The sequence below is a fragment of the Thalia democratica genome, chromosome 5, assembly GCF_965202585.1.
Source record: "Thalia democratica chromosome 5, ktThaDemo2.hap1.1, whole genome shotgun sequence".
NCBI lineage: Eukaryota > Metazoa > Chordata > Thaliacea > Salpida > Salpidae > Thalia > Thalia democratica.
Window position 1 is genome coordinate 60,475,824 of NC_139169.1, and position 17,821 is coordinate 60,493,644.

Here is a 17,821-nt window from a genome sequence, read left to right on the forward strand (position 1 = left end):
TGCAAAAATGTGAGTTTCAATTGAACCACGTTAAACCAGCGATGTGAACAAAAACTCAAATTTTTATTTATCAAAAACACTCTTTTTACATTTTTTGAGCATGAGCCTTTATAAAGTTTTGCTGTTTCATTTGCTACACTAGCATTATTTACACTGTACTATACTACGCTTTATTATCATTAGTATTCAATAGTTTTTGAGTTTACCTCTTATGCTCTCTTTTTTTTTAACAAACATTTATAATCAGTTGATTCTTTCGTTGTATTAAAAAAATAAACGAAATTAAGTAGCTTAAAATTGTTATCTTTGAAATACTAAATTTGAAACTAGTCTAGTCATAAATCAACTGTAACTGTAGATTTTTTTTTAATTTTAAAAAGCTTGATAATAACGCAATTAATCATGGTCGTAAACAGAACTAAAAATTTGCACTGTTTTTACAAAAGATTGCATTGGAAAAAAATATATTGCACCAAATTAAGTGTTTAGAAAGTATACATAAGTAAAGTTTTAGATAGTAAAATGTGCATTTAGCTTTTTTTTCACAATCTTAGAAACGTGAAATAATAAACTCATAACAATGTAAACAACAACTTATAGAATTTGTTTTATATAAATTTTGATCAATACAATTCTAATCTGAAAACAAGTGTTTTAAGACGCTTTAAAACAAACGATTTATACAGAACGGAAAGCTTATTTTTCTGCTTATAAAAAATAAACATAATTTCAGTTAGTAAAAGCTCACTATTTAATAAACTTATTTAAGATGTATAAGCTAAAAATATAAATCATCTTTGTACTAGAAATATCTTACTGTTTTGTTCTACACTACATTCGCATTATAATACTGTTTTATGCTACGCTAAATTAGAATCTACTATCGTATACTATAGAAGCATTGATGTACTATAATATTGATTCATAACCTAACTCACGCTAAATATAAAAATTAATTTTAGATAACATAGCTCATTTAGAACGAATAAATTTAAAAACTGAATTCTTTACTATATTTCAATTGTAAAAAAAAAACAGAATGGTCCATAACGAAAAACTGGTCCATGGGTTACTTAACTTACTCATTTTGTCTTCAGACATTAGTTCATAACGAGTTAATTGTTACTCTTTTTGAACAAAAAGACAAAACTCAGCAGTTGATAGATTTTCGTATTCGAAAAGTTAAGATTTTAAAACAAACTCAAATTAACTGCAACTGCAAAACTTTTTTATCTGTTAAAACAATCAGTAATAACAAACTAGAGCATGGTCGTAAACTAAATAGAAACACTTGCACTGCTGTTATTAAACGCTGTTCAGCAAAGAAAAAAAAAACAAATAAAAAAAAGTCTTGTTTTAGCTTTTTCCCTTAACATAAAACATTAAAAAACAACTTTAGAACACTAAAAACAGCTTTTAATAGTTTTTTATTCATATAAGTTTCGATTAAAACATTTCTAATGTAAAAAAAATACCGGAAAAAAGTTATTTTTTTCCGATATTAAAAGTTTTCAAAACAGAAGGAAAAACTTATTTTACTGTTAACAAAAATCTAACATTATGTTCACTTGGCAAAAGTTCAATATTTTTTCAGTTTTTATATCTTTATAAATTAATATTAGAAAAACTAATAAAAATAAAGTTTGTTTAACTCAGAAAATATCGATATTTAAACATAAAAAACTAAAACAAAACAACGCTTAAGTTTATGTTTAATCGATCTAGTAAGAAGAAATAAATGTTTATTTAACTATTTTTTTTTAAGTTTCAACAATTTATTAAGCAAAATGTCTTTTTAACTACTTTCAACTTCAAAAGAGTTCAGTTATCAGTAGTTAATTAAACAAACAATATAAAGTTTGTATTTTATTTTTAAGGCAAAAACAATTAGTATACTTTAGTTTTCTAATTATAAACAACACTTAAGCAACTTTTTTAGATTTTGAATTTCATATCTTTTAGTGTATTTATAAACTTTAGGTACATAAAAAATTAACTTTTTAGCATAAGCCAATTACAAATATTACATATTATAAAAAGGACCTGATAATCACAATTGAAAGAATTAGTTAATAATAAGTATAAGTTAAACTTCATAAAACATATCTTATGTCATTGAGAATTTCATTAGTCCTATCAAACGAGTTGTAATATTAGAAAACCTACGCACAGTAGTGTACATATAAGATATTTAACTTCAACTAGTATCATTATCTTTTTATACTTTTATATATCAATGTGTCTTATTTAGAATAAGTAACACTTTTGGTTTTTAATTTTTTTTTTTATATAGATACATACGTTACTGCAACATTGAAAAAATCGATTTCTTATAGTAGATTGCAGCTGTTTAATAATCTAGTGCAAAAAAAGTTTTTTTTTTTTAATGATCTTAATTGCACTGCACAGTATTTGAAAATTTTAGAGCCCCTACTGCATATTTTATTCATAAATAATTTTTAAGGTTTGTTTTTGGAATTTTTAAAACAGTAAAAATAATATTTAAAAAACTGGAGTATATGTATCTGTTGTTCTGCACTTATGAAAAAAAACAGAAATAAACTTCAACTTGACAAAATTTTATGATTATTTTGTAAACTTTAGGGAAAATTGAATGTTGTTTTACAAACTAGTAAAAGCTATTCTTATGGGAGCGGGTCAGAACGACACAGCGACAAAATGACACGGTCGTCAAATAGACACGGTGCGTCATTTTGGCACAGCGACAAAATGACACGGTGCGTCAGTTTGGCACGGAGGGTCAGTTTGGCACGGCGACAAAATGACACGGTGCGTCACTTTGGCACAGCGACAAAATGATACGGTGCGTCACTTTGGCACGGTGCGTCACTTTGGCACAGAGGGTCACTTTGACACGGCGACAAAATGACACGGTGCGTCACTTTGGCACGGAGGGTCACTTTGGCACAGCGACAAAACGACACGGTGCGTCACTTTGGCACGGAGGGTCACTTTGGCACAGCGACAAAACGACACGATGCGTCACTTTGGCACAGAGGGTCACTTTGGCACAGCGACAAAACGACACGGTGCGTCACTTTGGCACGGAGGGTCACTTTGGCACAGCGACAAAACGACACGGTGCGACAGTGCGTCTTTTTGGCACGGAGGGTCACTTTGGCACAGCGACAAAACGACACGGTGCGTCACTTTAGCACGGAGGGTCACTTTGGCACAGCGACAAAACGACACGGTGCGTCACTTTGGCACGGAGGGTCACTTTAGCACAGCGACAAAATGACACGGTGGTTAATAAGGGAGGGAACGATTTGTTGTGAAACTTCAATCTTCATTGGTATGGACAACGATCTTGTTTTGGTTTCTCGTCATCTAACCGGTTTTGTAGATTCAGCAACAATCACATTGATTAGCTTTAAAAACAAAGACCGCAGGAATTTTTGATTGTGACTTTGTAAAATAAAGTGAAACACGGAATGTTTATACCTTCTATGGTCCATCGTTGTACTTATAAACAACATACTCATTTTTAAGCAGCAGCAAGGTGTAAGGTGTGCTTAAAAGCTGTGCTTAATAAATGACAAATAATTATTTGTATCAAACAAAGTTCACAAAGATGAAAAAGCAGCAATTTTTTTAACAAAATACGACTGCCAAAGTTAAAGGGAATTTATTTTTGTTTTCTTTCGAATGGAAAAACTTAAACACAGTTTTGTACTAGAACTTGATACGAGAAATAAAAATTAAAAAATGAATTGCTATTTTACGACTAAAAAGATAAAAACTCATGTAAACATATTTTTTAAACTTCAGCAACATTCTGATTTAAAAAGTACAATCTACATTTTAGATCAATCATTTAGCACATCAAAACAATAAACTAGTAGGTGTAAACACAGAGAAAAATTTGTTTTATAAACTAAAACTCAGACGTTATCGAAAACGACTACTTTTCTGCTGTTGTAATTCTAAATTTTAATGCGGTTCTTATTTTACGTTTTTATGCTTAAAAAAAGTGATACTTGCGCTCTTTTGACGCTTAATAGGTTGCAATTTTGAACTAAAATACTGCGTTCCTGACAATTTACGTTAGTAGCAACATCTTCAAAAAGTCATTGTGCACTTGACTTAAAAGATCGAAATATTGCGCCTCTATGCGACTTTTGTTAGTTGCAACATATATCGTGCACTTAGAAGTAGAAGTATAATGCTTTTTCGCAAATAAAATTGTGCACCTAAGCACTAAAACTGCATAGATAAAAGTATAAGTACAAATAACCGCAAATAAGTTAGTTTTTTTAGCAAAACATTCCCTACATCAAGCATCTCTTTAAATAAAACTCAATTAACCACTATTACACACTTGTAATAGACTATTGTAGACTTGCTTTAACAAAGTACAATTTTTTTTACTATTATAATACTAAAACTAATAGTATAAATGCTATTTAATTACTTAAATGCAAAAAACTACTATAATATATGTCATACTCTAAGTTTAATTCTTTATATTTCAGGCTACAAAGTTTTGTAAAAATTGAAAATTTTACTTTATTATTAACTATTATTAAGTATTAACTTCATTAGAATTAACTAAATTGACGATAAACTTAACATTTAATACACTATTTTTAAGAACAACTAACTTTGATTTATTAGGACTCAAGTTGTATAACCTCTAGTGCTTAATTTTCTTAAAAGTGATAAATTTATAAATGCGCATGAATGGTTTCATCAGACTCTTAATTTTTTCTCAACTGTTCATAATACTATTTTTAACTTTTCATAAATTTAGGCTCCAGGACCGTTTATTTTAATTATTTGCTTTTAGACAAGTTTATTATACATTTTCAATACAGAGTTTTAAGTAAACATTCTAACTTATTAACGTTTGTTGAATATTTTTTATATGTTTTTGGAAATTTAGGACTTAACATTAAAAAAAACTATTTTTAACTGCACGTAATAGATTGTTAAAGCATGAGATTTACGACTCGATAACTGAAATGTTCTTTGGTATAACTTTTCGAGCGATAACCTTTTGTCGTTTAAAAAACAGTAATAATAAACTTTTATGTTTAAACAAACTACGAGGTTAAAATAATAAACATATTTAATATAACTGGCTAGATACTACAAAAGCAGCTAAATTCTGTATTTTCAAAAACTAGAGTTAAAACACGCATGACTTATTCTTACAACGAAATAACTCTGTATTATAGTAAATCTTAGTTTTTTTTTATAACAATTCCTGATAATAATTAATTAAACGTTTAACAAAAAGTACTAAATTTCATTCATTACATAAATATGAAAAGTTGTAAAACGTAAAAAGAAAACCTTAAGAATATTTTTGTTTTTATGCTTGGACTTAAATTTTAAAGCATTGTATCATATATAGTTTCAAATGTATCAAGCTACTATAGTTTGGAAAAAATATAATAAATCTTTTGTTTAACTAATTACTATCATTGTTTTACAATTAAAATTTATGTTACTGAAAAAGTTTAGTTTTGCTTAAAAGTTTGCTTATCCATGCTATAGTGACGCACCGTGTCATTTTGTCGCTGTGTCAAAGTGACGTATCGTGTCATTTTGTCGCTGTGCCAAAGTGACCCTCTGTGCCAAAATGACGCACCGTGTCGTTTTGTCGCTGTGCCAAAGTGACGCACCGTGTCATTTTGTCGCTGTGCCAAAGTGACCCTCCGTGCCAAAGTGACGCACCGTGTCGTTTTGTCGCTGTGCCAAAGTGACCCTCTGTGCCAAAGTGACGCACCGTGTCATTTTGTCGCTGTGCCAAAGTGACCCTCCGTGCCAAAGTGACGCACCGTGCCAAAGTGACCCACCGTGTCATTTTGTCGCCGTGCCAAACTGACCCTCCGTGTCAAAGTGACGCACCGTGCCAAAGTGACGCACCGTGTCATTTTGTCGCTGTGTCATTCTGACACCCACCCATTCTTATAATTTGTGAGTCAGTTGTACATATAGAAAAAATTAACACTTTAAATGAGAAACGTTTTTTAGTTAGTTTACTAGCAACCAAAAAAAAAGTATTTGTTTAGACTACCTTCTTTATAAAAACAACTGCCTTAACATTTTTTCATACAGTTTAATTAACATTTACTACTTCAAAATTTAGCTTCAAAGGTTGTAGTCAACTATGCAGCGTAAACAATCGAGCTCGCTATCTTCTTTTTAAGCACGGCCAGTTTTCTGCTGTTTCGAAACAAGTTACGCTCTTCATTGTTAATGTTTCGCTTCAGTATGAACGGGTACGTCTTGCCTCTGAACTGACGCGAGTTGCGTTTTTGAATGCTGTTGATTGTCTTCAGAAGTTGTGAGTAGTACAAAGTAGAACGCGTGTCACCGTGATTCTGCAAAAAAAAAGATTCACTTGCATTGCGCAATTTTTTATTTTAAATGTTGTAAAGGCATAAATTAATCACGAACCAATGTGTTAGTTGTTAAGGGAATTTACGTTAAAACTGTTTATGTTTTAGTGTCATTTGTTTATAAAGCTCAAGCACTTCGACTAAAATTTAATTTTACTTTTATAGCGTAACGTGTTTTTTTAATAAAAAAAATTTTTAGGCTATAAAATTTCATAGATTTTCGTAAATCTCTAACGTTCAAATTTACTATAAAGTATTTTTGTCTGTAAGCATTTTATTAGATTTTGTATTCTAAATTAAAAAATATATATATTAAGCTTTTTAAGTACGTCAACAGCGTTGATTATACTTATTATATTTATATTGGATTATACATCATCAAATGCTCTACCATAATTACTTTTGACTCTTGTTTAGTACGTAGGTCAACACGTCATAATCATTTTTTAGTTTAATCGAACTCAAACATAACTATAGTCAACGCAGCAGACGTTTTATATAAACTTAAAATAAAAGAAATAATTAGAATGTATGATAAGTACGAAATAAAAGTTGTAATACTGAACCCACTTACTGTTACTGTATATTTTGAAATGACTTGAGCTGTGTGACGCAAATCAAATTGATTGCTTTATTGATTAAAATTTTAGAACTGTATTCAGATTATAAATTTTATAAGTTAATTTTTATTTCAATCTTAAATGATTATTAATATGTTGACTCGGACACTACTTTGAAAAAACTCTATATTTTTTGTTTTAGCATTTATAAACAAAGTAGACATGTGTATATATAAACATATAAAAAAAAAACAATTTTTGAAAAAAAGTTCTTTCATGAATTATCTTATTTAGTAAACAGTTCTATATTTTACACAAAAATAAAACAATATCTAACTTCATAAAAACTTAAACAATTATTAAATGATAAAAATATTAAAACACTATAAATTCAGTTTTGTATTTAAAGAGCTCACACACTTTTCTAAAAGCAAAAATTTAACTGTTTTATAAAAATTAATGTATTTAAATGCTTAGGGTTTTTAAACTACACGTACAACGTAAATTATTTATATAATTCAAACTTATAAACAGTTTATTTAAAAGAAAATTAACGTTTATAAATGATGACTAAACAGTTATTTTCGAAACTTTTATAATATTATTTTGTAAAACATTTTGCTATTGAGGTATATTTTGTTTCATAGAACTGTTTTACTGTTATATATATTAAAATTATCTGCACAGACTAAATTTGCATACACTGTTTTTATTAATGGTGCAGTATACTGTGGTATTTTAAATTAGTAGACTGCAAAAGTTTCTAATTGGACAAAATTAAACTGCTTTAAAACGTGAGCGAGAATAATAACAAAATATTCAGGTTTAACTACATATTACATTTATAACTGTAGTTTCATTGCCACATAAGGCAGTGAAAATACAGTCGTACTATTAAACGCTTGGTAACTGAACATTTTAGCATTATTTCAAATTAGAGTAGTTAGAATTTAATCTTCAGTCAACTTGATTAAGCAAGAGAACATTTAAAGAATACCAAAAAGAGTAATAGTAAAATATAACGATCAAGTAACTTGGACATAAAACTTATTTAATTTAGTAACTTGTACAACATTAGTTATACAAGAAATTATTAAAAGCTACTTGTTCCTTGGTTTTTGTTCTAATCCGGAATTTATTTACCCAAAATAATTTTCTTTAGGTAGCCAAAGCTGCTTATAATAAATTTTCTATGCTAAGTGACTGCTTGTTGACAAGTTTAAATTTAGAGCTGACCTTACCAACTCGAAAAGACTTTTTGTTTTAAGCATTTCTACACAATGAAATCTTAATTTAAGCATTTTCTAGTTTGTACACTCATTGCTTTACTTATTAAATATATAAGGTTTTATTGGGAAGCCTTTCTAGATATTTTAAAAGTATCCTTAGTATTAGTAAAAACTATGTTGTGAACACAAGTTAATAAGTTACTGTCACAAGCAACTTTTCTGTTTTTATTGTAACTTTAATTGCAATAATACTTTATAGAACAGTCAGAGAATAAAAAATTCAAAAATAGTGAAATAATGTGTTAAAAAGCATATTAAATTTACCAAAAAGTTTGATTTTTCAGATAAAAAAACAGGACTTATGTTATAATATATGTTTATCGTTAAATGTCCGAGTTAGAAACATTTAGCTGAAATTTAATTAAAGTAAACTAAATTCAAATATTTTTTTAAAAGTTTTCCTTTTAACAAGCGCTTCAAAAAAACTCATGCTGCTCTAAATTTTTCGTGTTTATGAAAATTTAATAATCTCGGTGATTTTTTGATTGATCACTTTTGGCAGAATGAAAGTGTAAATATTGCAAAAGGTAATAGTTGTTATATTTTAATATTTTATAAGTTAAACAATTACAAAATTTTTACATCGAAAAGTGAATAAACTAAAATTACCTTATGATGCTCAAAACTTTTTTTTTAAATACAATTAATATTGTTTTGTATAACTTTAAGACGAATATTTGTATAAGTTTATCAAATATTTTTTTAGTTCTTAAAATTATAGTACCTTGAAAATTTTTCAACTGTCTCTTTAACATAATAGATTACATAATAAATAATTTAACATTTTAGAACTATTAAAAACACTATTTGTTTGTTCTATCTGAATTTCAAAGCTTCTCTTCTTATTATGGTTTTATTAATATCAAACTTCATACGGTTTTAGGTGAAATATAAAATTAAAAAAGGTTACATCAAAATTGGTAAGATTTTTTTTATTTGATTAGTTTTAACAAAACTATATAGATAACGGCAGAGGAATACTTTAAAAATTTGTATTAAAACTCTAAAGATGAAAACATACTTACCCGTTTAACTAAAAGTTTTGAACTTGTTAAGTCAAACTTCGTTCCAAAACCTGCATAGTTTATTATAAAGTATTTATTATAAACTACAAACTTGAATGTTTTAGAGCTTGTTGTATTTACTGTTTTAGAATACTTGTTTAGAAATAACTTAAAAGTTAACACAAAAAAATAGAAAAAAGTTTGTAGTTGAAATTTTTATAGTTGAAATTGAAAACGAATTATAAAACTATAAAATACTAGCAATAAGGGTTTAGTTTTTAACTAAGACTATTATGAGTTATTTATATATACCGACTGTTTTGAAAATATCATTAGAACTACACTAGTTATAGCAATTAAAATAAGTAAAATTACATCGAAAGCAAAAGTTTGATATAAAAACACTCATTGTAGTTAAATATTTTATCAGTTATTTTGTTTACGTGTTAGTTTTACGTGAATAATGTATGTATTTTTTGTTTAATTTCGTTGTCTTATAGTTATGTACTGTTTACAATAACTGTACTATGTAATAAAAACAACTATATATTAGAACTGACTAATTTAATTAAGAAAATAGCTAAACAATAACTTAAAAGCAAAACAAGCATTTAAATACTATTCAAGTACAGCAGCTTAATAAATTAAACAAACCGCTTATCTAATCATTCTAGAAATTAAATAATAAAACTCAACTGACAATAAGCTTACTTTTTCTTGTGGAAGAGCAATTCGTACTAGAAAACAATAGTATTGCTGTTAGAATGTTTAAAGCAAAACGATAAAAAACTGAAGGTTTGTGTAGTTTCATGACTTAGTTTAGAATACACCGGAATAACTTGTTCACCACACAAAAGACTGTTAAAATACCTCATTTCAAGTCAAAACCTATTTTTTCTTTTTCTATCGAATCGCGACGGTTTTGATAAATTAAATTTTTCTACCGCTCATTACGTAGTGTTTAAAACATGAGCGCATAGATTTTTGATTGAAGTAAAGTGCTATAATACTTTTAAGTATAACTAAAAGTAAACTTTTTGTAACAGATTCTATCTAAAACCATGGAAAATTAAATATTTTAAGTCTAAAATTATGTTAATTTGTTGATTATAAGCTCATAAATGTGCATTTAAGTTGTTGCAAAAATCTGCTGTGTTGGTTTTGATACAAAAAAAATAAGATCATTCCAGTTTTACTATTAAAACTACAAGTTACTTAGTAAGTGAAATAAATTTGTCTACACTACAGTTATGTGTAAAACCTTTATAGTTTTTGATGAATTATAAAGATTTTTTCGGGTTAATTTTAGAAAAGTCCATATGCTTTAACATCCAAAAAAAACTTTGATGCGCTTTTGTTTAATAATGAATAATTCTAAAAAGTTTTTAACGTGTCAAAATCTTACTTTAATCAAAAATATTGAATTTCTTCTGTAATGCAAGTTTGTTCAGAAGTTAGTTTAAAGATGCTCAAAACTACCTTATATGCTGTTTGTATAATAATGTAACTTTTATTAACTTTGAGTTTAGTAAAATTTAAAATTTTAAAATAGTATTTGTGAAACAGCTAAAAAGAGCTGATGGGTGATTAGTATTGATTATGTGGCATACAAGAACAGTTTAACACTTAATTTAATTAGCTGTCATATTATTTAGTTTTGTAGACTTATAATTAGTATTTAATATTTAATAAAGTTGTAAAAGGTAAATAACCAAAAGGGCTAAAGGTAACTGTTTTATGTTATCTTTAACTTTTTTACTTTACTAAACTTTCTTCATAAATATACCAAATAATCAAAATGAAAATTATACATGTATGTTAATCCGTTTATTGAATTTTAGTTTATCAGTTTAATGTACAAAAAAAAATTTAAAAACAAGAAAAATTCTAAATATACGAAAATAAGTTGCTTTCACGATAATTGTACTTAAAACAGCTTAAAAGTTTTATGTTTTTTTTTGTTTAAAAAGTTTACGATAAAAGTTTATGTTTTAACATGATAGTTGATGATTTAAATAAAGTAACTTCGCATGGAAAGCCCTTAAGCAAAAGTGAAAAAGTTTGATATTGAAAACTAGGGCTTTAAACTCAATTTCTTGTTTTATTTACAGCATTTTAAGCTGTGCACAGATTTACATTCTAAGAACTGTTTATTAGACTAAACAAAACTTGAATAACTTAGACAAAATATACTTTCAGAGTATTATTATGTTTTACTCTGTTTGTTAACTATTTCAACTATGATTGTTTTTAGTGCTTATTATAGTTTTTAAATAGTTTTTCATTTTAATTTTTAAAATAGGTATAATTAAACTAGCCGTTAAAATTAAAACAACATGTTTAAATGTTATTCTTAATTTAAAAACTAAACTTAATTTATTTTTTTGAATTTTTGGCTTATAAGTAAGACAAAAGTTACATATTGTTCAACTTGCTTCTGATAATTAATTTATTCTTAAATCTAAACTAATCTAAGGACATTATGTTTATAGTCATCTTAAAATTTTGCGACCATGTTTCATTGCGTTATAACTGATCTTTATAAGTTTTAATAGAGTTCTATTAGTTAATAAGAAGTTTATTGAGGACGGATTGTAAATCTAAGAACGTTTTAAACTTATGTGTTGTGGGTTGAAAAATTAAAGATTGTTAAAAATATCATTTGATTTTTAAACATAAGTTTTGTTAAAATACTTTTAAAGTTACAGTCAATTTAAAAGTTTAGTTTAACAAAAAACATGATATTTCAAAGATAACAAGTTTGAGCTACTCATTTTTGTTTATTTTTAAAACAAGTATCGATTAAACAGATTATATAAACGTTTGTAAGAAAAAAGAGAGTAAATAAAGTAAACTGGAAAATCATTGAATAATTATTCTAGTATATAGTATAAAATAATATAAGTTATGCTAATATAGCAAAATATTAAATCAAAACTTTATCAATGCTTATGTTTCAGAAGTACAAATAGAGTAGTTTTTGATAGATAGCTACAAATTTAAATTCTTTTCACATATTTGGTTTAACGTGGTTGGATTGGAACGTGCTCGTAATTTTGTACCAATCCGAGCAACAGTTTTTGGTAATCACCGCTAGTTTTGCATCTGACGAGATCAGTGAACGACTTGCAGCTGTTGTTCACCTTTTTATAAATTCTTATTATTTTCCACAAGTCAATCTGAAATAAAAAATATTTAAATGATAGGTAAACATTAAAAACTTATTTTAGACATATAAACCAACTAAATAGTTCACAAAGAAACATAAAGTAAAAAGAATAAAAAGATACACTTTTAACAATGAATCGTGCTAAGTAACTATAGATACTTATCTTGATAACTATTTTAAAAACTTTTTCATTCTTTATCAACCAACCTCGCTCCTGGTACAAACGATCCTGGTGATCTGATCTTCGTCAACACAAGATCCGCTGACGACTTTGTGGAGCAATTTGGCGAAGTAGTAGGACTGACCGTAGATGACCTGAGAGCAGAAATCTACTAGGGCGCGCTCTATGTCGCCTGAAAACTCGCTTTTGATCGATTCTATGATGCACTTTCCGCTTATCTGTGTAATAAACATTAATATTTTTAGGTGTTTTCGTACAGAACGGTTTCAAACTTTTTGTAATCATAATGTTGTTACTATCGAAAACCAGTATAAAGATTTGTTATTAGTTGAAGTTTTTAAATTAAAAGTGTTTTACGTACCAAGGTAAGTTTTAGCACAGCTGCTAACTGATTATTCTATTAAACTTATATTATTAATTAGTTGTATATTTTCTACAAAAGTATTGTAGTCTAAAAGGGCAAAGGCATAAGTTAAAATACACAATTTTATTTATATAAGTAAAACCTTTTGGTAAAATCTGAAGGTTCTTTTAAGTTGAGCGTTGCTCCTTGTCGCCAGTATGCGGATGAAAGTTGCTTCATTCGTTCCGCAGAAGTACAATTCTCCAGCTTTCAAAAGCTCGCAAGCCTCCATTTCAGCCAGTTTGTTGTCAACACAACCGTGTTGATCGTCTTGCCTTCCCTGAACAATAGTTCAATTTTATTGGTATTTAGCTGTTACTACTTTTGAGACATTTTTGTCTATTAAACTTAAAATACATGAGCTAAAGTTAAATAAAGGTAATTTTTAATATTTAAGTCATAAACTAATTTAAAAACAAAATAAAAATATGAGAAAATAACAAGTGCAAACTGTTTTATTTACTACTACATCAGCTATATAATTTTATTATTAATGAAATGCGTTGGATTTTTGAAAGTGAACTAACATTTTTATTAATGTATATCTATGTGAAACTTACCTTGACAATCGCAAGGATAAACTTTTTCAGATCCCCACTCAGCTCTTTTTTCAGATCCCATTTTAGATTTCTACAGTACTTTTTGTAGTAGAAGTTTCTCAAAGCTTTCATTTCTTCCTCATCTTTACCAGTTAGAATTTGAATCAAAGTCTAAAAATAGAACGTTTTATAATGTAGTTGGCTATAGATCTACTTGAACACTTTTTAACTTAACATGAAGTATGTATTGACAATTGTTATAAACTTAGTCAGATAAGTTCTTCTGTAACTTAGGCGTCTTTTTAAAATAAAAGTTTAAGTAGTTTTAAGTGTTTTAATTATAAGTTTGTTAGTATAAACTAGTCTAACAACCACGAATAAAAAAAGAAACAATCTTATTTCAATATTTTATACTTTTCGATTTGACAAAAAAAAAGTGAAAGAATTCTAAAAAAATTATATTTAGATTATTTATTCTACCATGATTAGAAACTAACTCCTAACAACAGTCATTATTCATTAAATGTCGTATTATAAACAAAAACCTTTTCGTTAGTTCCGAGTCCTTTCATGGCACACCTCAAGCTGTCTGCATCTTGCTCAATGGGGCGTTTATACAAAGCATTCAGAAGTTTTCTGAAACTTCCGCTTGTTTCCTCTGACAAGTGACAAATCAAATTCTGCAAATCAGTATTTAGTTACAAGTGAAATTATATTTATTAAGATGTTTCAACTATGATATTACTTATAATATTTATATAACAACAATCAGTAATATTAGTTTGGAACTTAATATAAGAACATAAACTATCAACTAAAACATCGGCGAAAGTCTGCAAAGCCGAGGCCTGGACTTTCGTATGCCGTGAGACTAGTTCAAGTTAACAAAAGGTTTGGTCATACCAATTCGATCATCATACAACAAGCCTTCGGTAGACTGATACCGGTTTTGTCCTGATTAGGACTCATCATTCAGTCACAAATCTCAGTCTACCGAAGGCTTGTGGTCTGATGATCGAATTGGTATGATCAAACCTTTTGTTTTGAATATATACTATTATTTATTAAAGATTAATCATAGTTATAATAGTTGATAAATTTATTTTTGGTGTTGAAAATAAATTTATACCAGTAGTTTATAAACAATTACAAAAATTTATACCTTTCCATATGTTTGCTTGTACAAATCGTAAATAATACGACGCTGCTTGAAATTTCCACTCAAAGTTATTCTGATTATTGTGTCTTCATCGGTACCTTTGAATTTTTATTTGTTTGATTAAAAACTTTGTTGTAAGATTTGACAAAAAAAATAAATACTTAGTTGTTATTGTTTTACTTAAGTTAGTCTTTACAACACAAACAACCATTGTTGCATAAGTAAATCTACTCTACCAACAGTAGATAAAAAAAATATTTCCTGATAGTATTTTAGGAGAAAATAAAATAAGTATACAAACATGCACAAAAAAAAAAAAAAAATTTAAGTGAATATTTTTAGAAAAAAATCGTTTTATATTATATGGTACTACGTTTTTTTTTTTTTTTTTCACAAAAATTAGTTTTCTTATCAGATGTAAATCATGTTTTTTAAAATTAATTCAGTCAAAAGAAAAACGGCAAATTTCGATTTTAAACAAAGCAAACATGAAAAGACCACTTATTTCAAAACAAGCAACTCAAACAATAGATTTAAATTACCATAAGCAGTTACGGTACAATTAAATACGTATAAACATGTTTGTTTAGTATGCAAACAGCTTAAATAAAACATTACATTTCTACTCACCACACCCGACCATGGCATGATAAAGATCTCTGACGTCTTCCTCGTCGGTGCAATCGAACTCGAACGTGCACTCGATCCAATCGACGATCTTCTGTACTGTTCCCGGAGCTGCCATTTCAACTGTGATAGCAATCAATTACAAATTGATGTGATGAAAATTGTCTGTCTGCTCGCAACTTATACTGTAGCAACGGGGAAGTCAGTTTGAGGAAGTCAAGATAAGTTTGAATAAATTTGCTTGCAATATTTGAATTGGCGACTTCACAGTGTGACGTTGTGATATTTAATAAGAAATTATATGCTAACGTGTATTGTTATTTTCAGACGTTGTTTTTCTCAACAAAGTTAATTATAAATTTAAAAATTTTTCTTCTTTTGGTTTAATATTTTTAACGCTTAAATTTTATAATCCTTGAAAGTTTTTGAACATCCTTCTTTCAAGTTTATCTGTCTTTTATTTTTAAAGTTATAATTATTGTAAATTGAATAAGTAGTTTACTAAACTATTCTAAACTTTAAGTTAAAACTCATAGTAATTTTCATCATAAGTTTGAAAACTTTAGATAGAATAATAATTCTATTAATTTTACTAACTATCTTTGAGCCAACGGTCGGCAGTCTTTAATAGGTAACGGGCCAATTTTTCTATAAGAAGTTACTCGCGGGCCGCACTGTGTAAAGTAAAATCTTCCTCAGGCCAAAGTTTAAATCATAAACATAATAAAACGCTCTAAATCATTTATTATTAAATTATAAGCCTGATTTTAAACTTGTTCTTTAAAAACTTTTGTTTTTAGTTGCTAGAAATATGTGTGTTTGTAAATAAAAAATACTTTGAAAGCCGCAATTTACCAACCCCTGCTTTAAACAGTTATATTTTAATAAAATCACCAAAAATACTTATCTATAAAAGTTCAGACGTCAACTTTTTATAAATTTGTGATGCTAAGTTGTCAGCTTAGAAATTTATTTTTTGCTTCGTTAAGTATGTAGTTTAAATTTTAGTTAAAAAAGTTAAACTGGATAAACAAACTAAAAAAACACTATTTAGTTATATATATATATATAATTTGCTAAACGACAAAAAAAAACACTAAAAAAGGTCTGGGATACGAAAAAACCTTTTGGCTGTCGAGTCTTTGTAAGGATGATTAAACTTATGTTAAATAAAAGTAATATGCTAAGAATTCTTAAATACGGTAGTGCTTGTATATCAAAAAACTTAGAAACTTTAGTTATATGTTAATTATTTTCTAAAGTGTGTTTGAACAAAAAGAACGTGAATTAAGTTTCCTGTTTAGACAATTAATTGTATACTTTTTGAACTGCCTATTCATTATGTAAATAAAATAGAAGCTAAGTATTACACATGTTCAACAGTTAATTGCAATATATAATCTTGTCTTAACAATTTCATTGTATGTTTTTTACCAGAAACTTTATAATTTTAACATTATCTTTAAAAGTTATTTGTAAAAAAATATTTGAATTGGCGACGGATTTAATTCAACGAAGTTGCAATTTTTTGGAAAATTATATGCAAAAGTGTATTAACCTTTTAAATCTGTTTTCTCTCAACTATTACTAATTAAAATTAATTATTATTTACACTATTTAAGTAAGTTTACTTATACTTTTTAAAGCAGTTTAAAAAAATTGTCGATACAATAAATTTATGTAAACTGTTTTTAAAAATGTTGCAATAATATAAACTTAGCTTATGTTGTTTTTAAATTTCATGTAACTATAAGACACTTTTTTAAAACTGGCAATGAAATAATTACGAGCTATGAGTTTAGTTTTGAAAGTTTTTCTTAACTTGGAAAAAATATACAACTATTTTCTAACTTTAGAAAGTACTAAGTTCGAAAGTATGCTTTGGTTGCTTATTTATAAAAATCAAAAACCGTTTTGTTACATTTATAAATTATTGATTCCTTAAAGTACGTTATCTAAATATATTTATTTACTAGTTATTTAAAAGTTTATTTTGTTCTTTTCTGATCCATCAATACTTGGCTGTATTAATATTATTGTTTAGCTTTAAATAAATGTAATTTTAAAACATACTTTTAGTACAGTATAATAAACGCTTTTTTCAATCAAAGTAACACACTTATAATTTTTAAATATTTTAGTGTTCAAGTAGAATTATAATACTTTAAATGTATTTTAATAACCGCATAGATACAATTGAAATAAAAGAACGTGAAGCAAGTTTCCTGTTTAGTTTATTTATTACACTGCTATTTGATCATGTAACTAAAAATAATGTGTAGTTATTACAATGCAATAATTAACAGTTGTTGGCAATAATAAATTCTCGTTTTTATAACTTTTGTCTTGGTTTAATTTTTCTTATTTATACCACAAATTAAAAATTTCATCCGTGATATACAATTTCTACCTGGTTTTTTAATTGTTATATAGAGAAATTCTTAATATAAGTATATATGAATAGTTTTCATTTCCACAATTGGTAAGACTTTCACTAAAAGTATAAATTCTTAAAACTT

The 17,821-nt window shown here is 27.2% G+C and overlaps 1 protein-coding gene across 1 annotated transcript; it reads right to left on the bottom strand.

Annotated features, from left to right (window-relative positions):
• Positions 1-6,137: 6,137 nt before the first annotated feature.
• Positions 6,138-14,029, bottom strand: LOC145836700 (annexin A13-like). Its single transcript, XM_082944482.1, has 6 exons — positions 14,024-14,029; positions 13,538-13,687; positions 13,081-13,257; positions 12,601-12,792; positions 12,287-12,403; positions 6,138-6,353 (listed from the first exon to the last, which is right to left on the bottom strand). Exons 1-6 carry the CDS (start codon positions 14,027-14,029, stop codon positions 6,138-6,140), a joined length of 858 nt encoding a protein of 285 aa, XP_082800608.1.
• Between the last annotated feature and the right edge of the window lie 3,792 nt (positions 14,030-17,821).

Bases quoted from the DNA above. Each gene is read 5' to 3' on its own strand.
- LOC145836700 (XM_082944482.1), bottom strand. The intron at 12,404-12,600 runs GTTGGTTGATAA...TTTTTATTTCAG, and splicing joins TCGTTTGTACCAGGAGCGAG to ATTGACTTGTGGAAAATAAT. The intron at 6,354-12,286 runs GTACAAAATTAC...TTTTTTTTGCAG, and splicing joins AAAAACTGTTGCTCGGATTG to AATCACGGTGACACGCGTTC.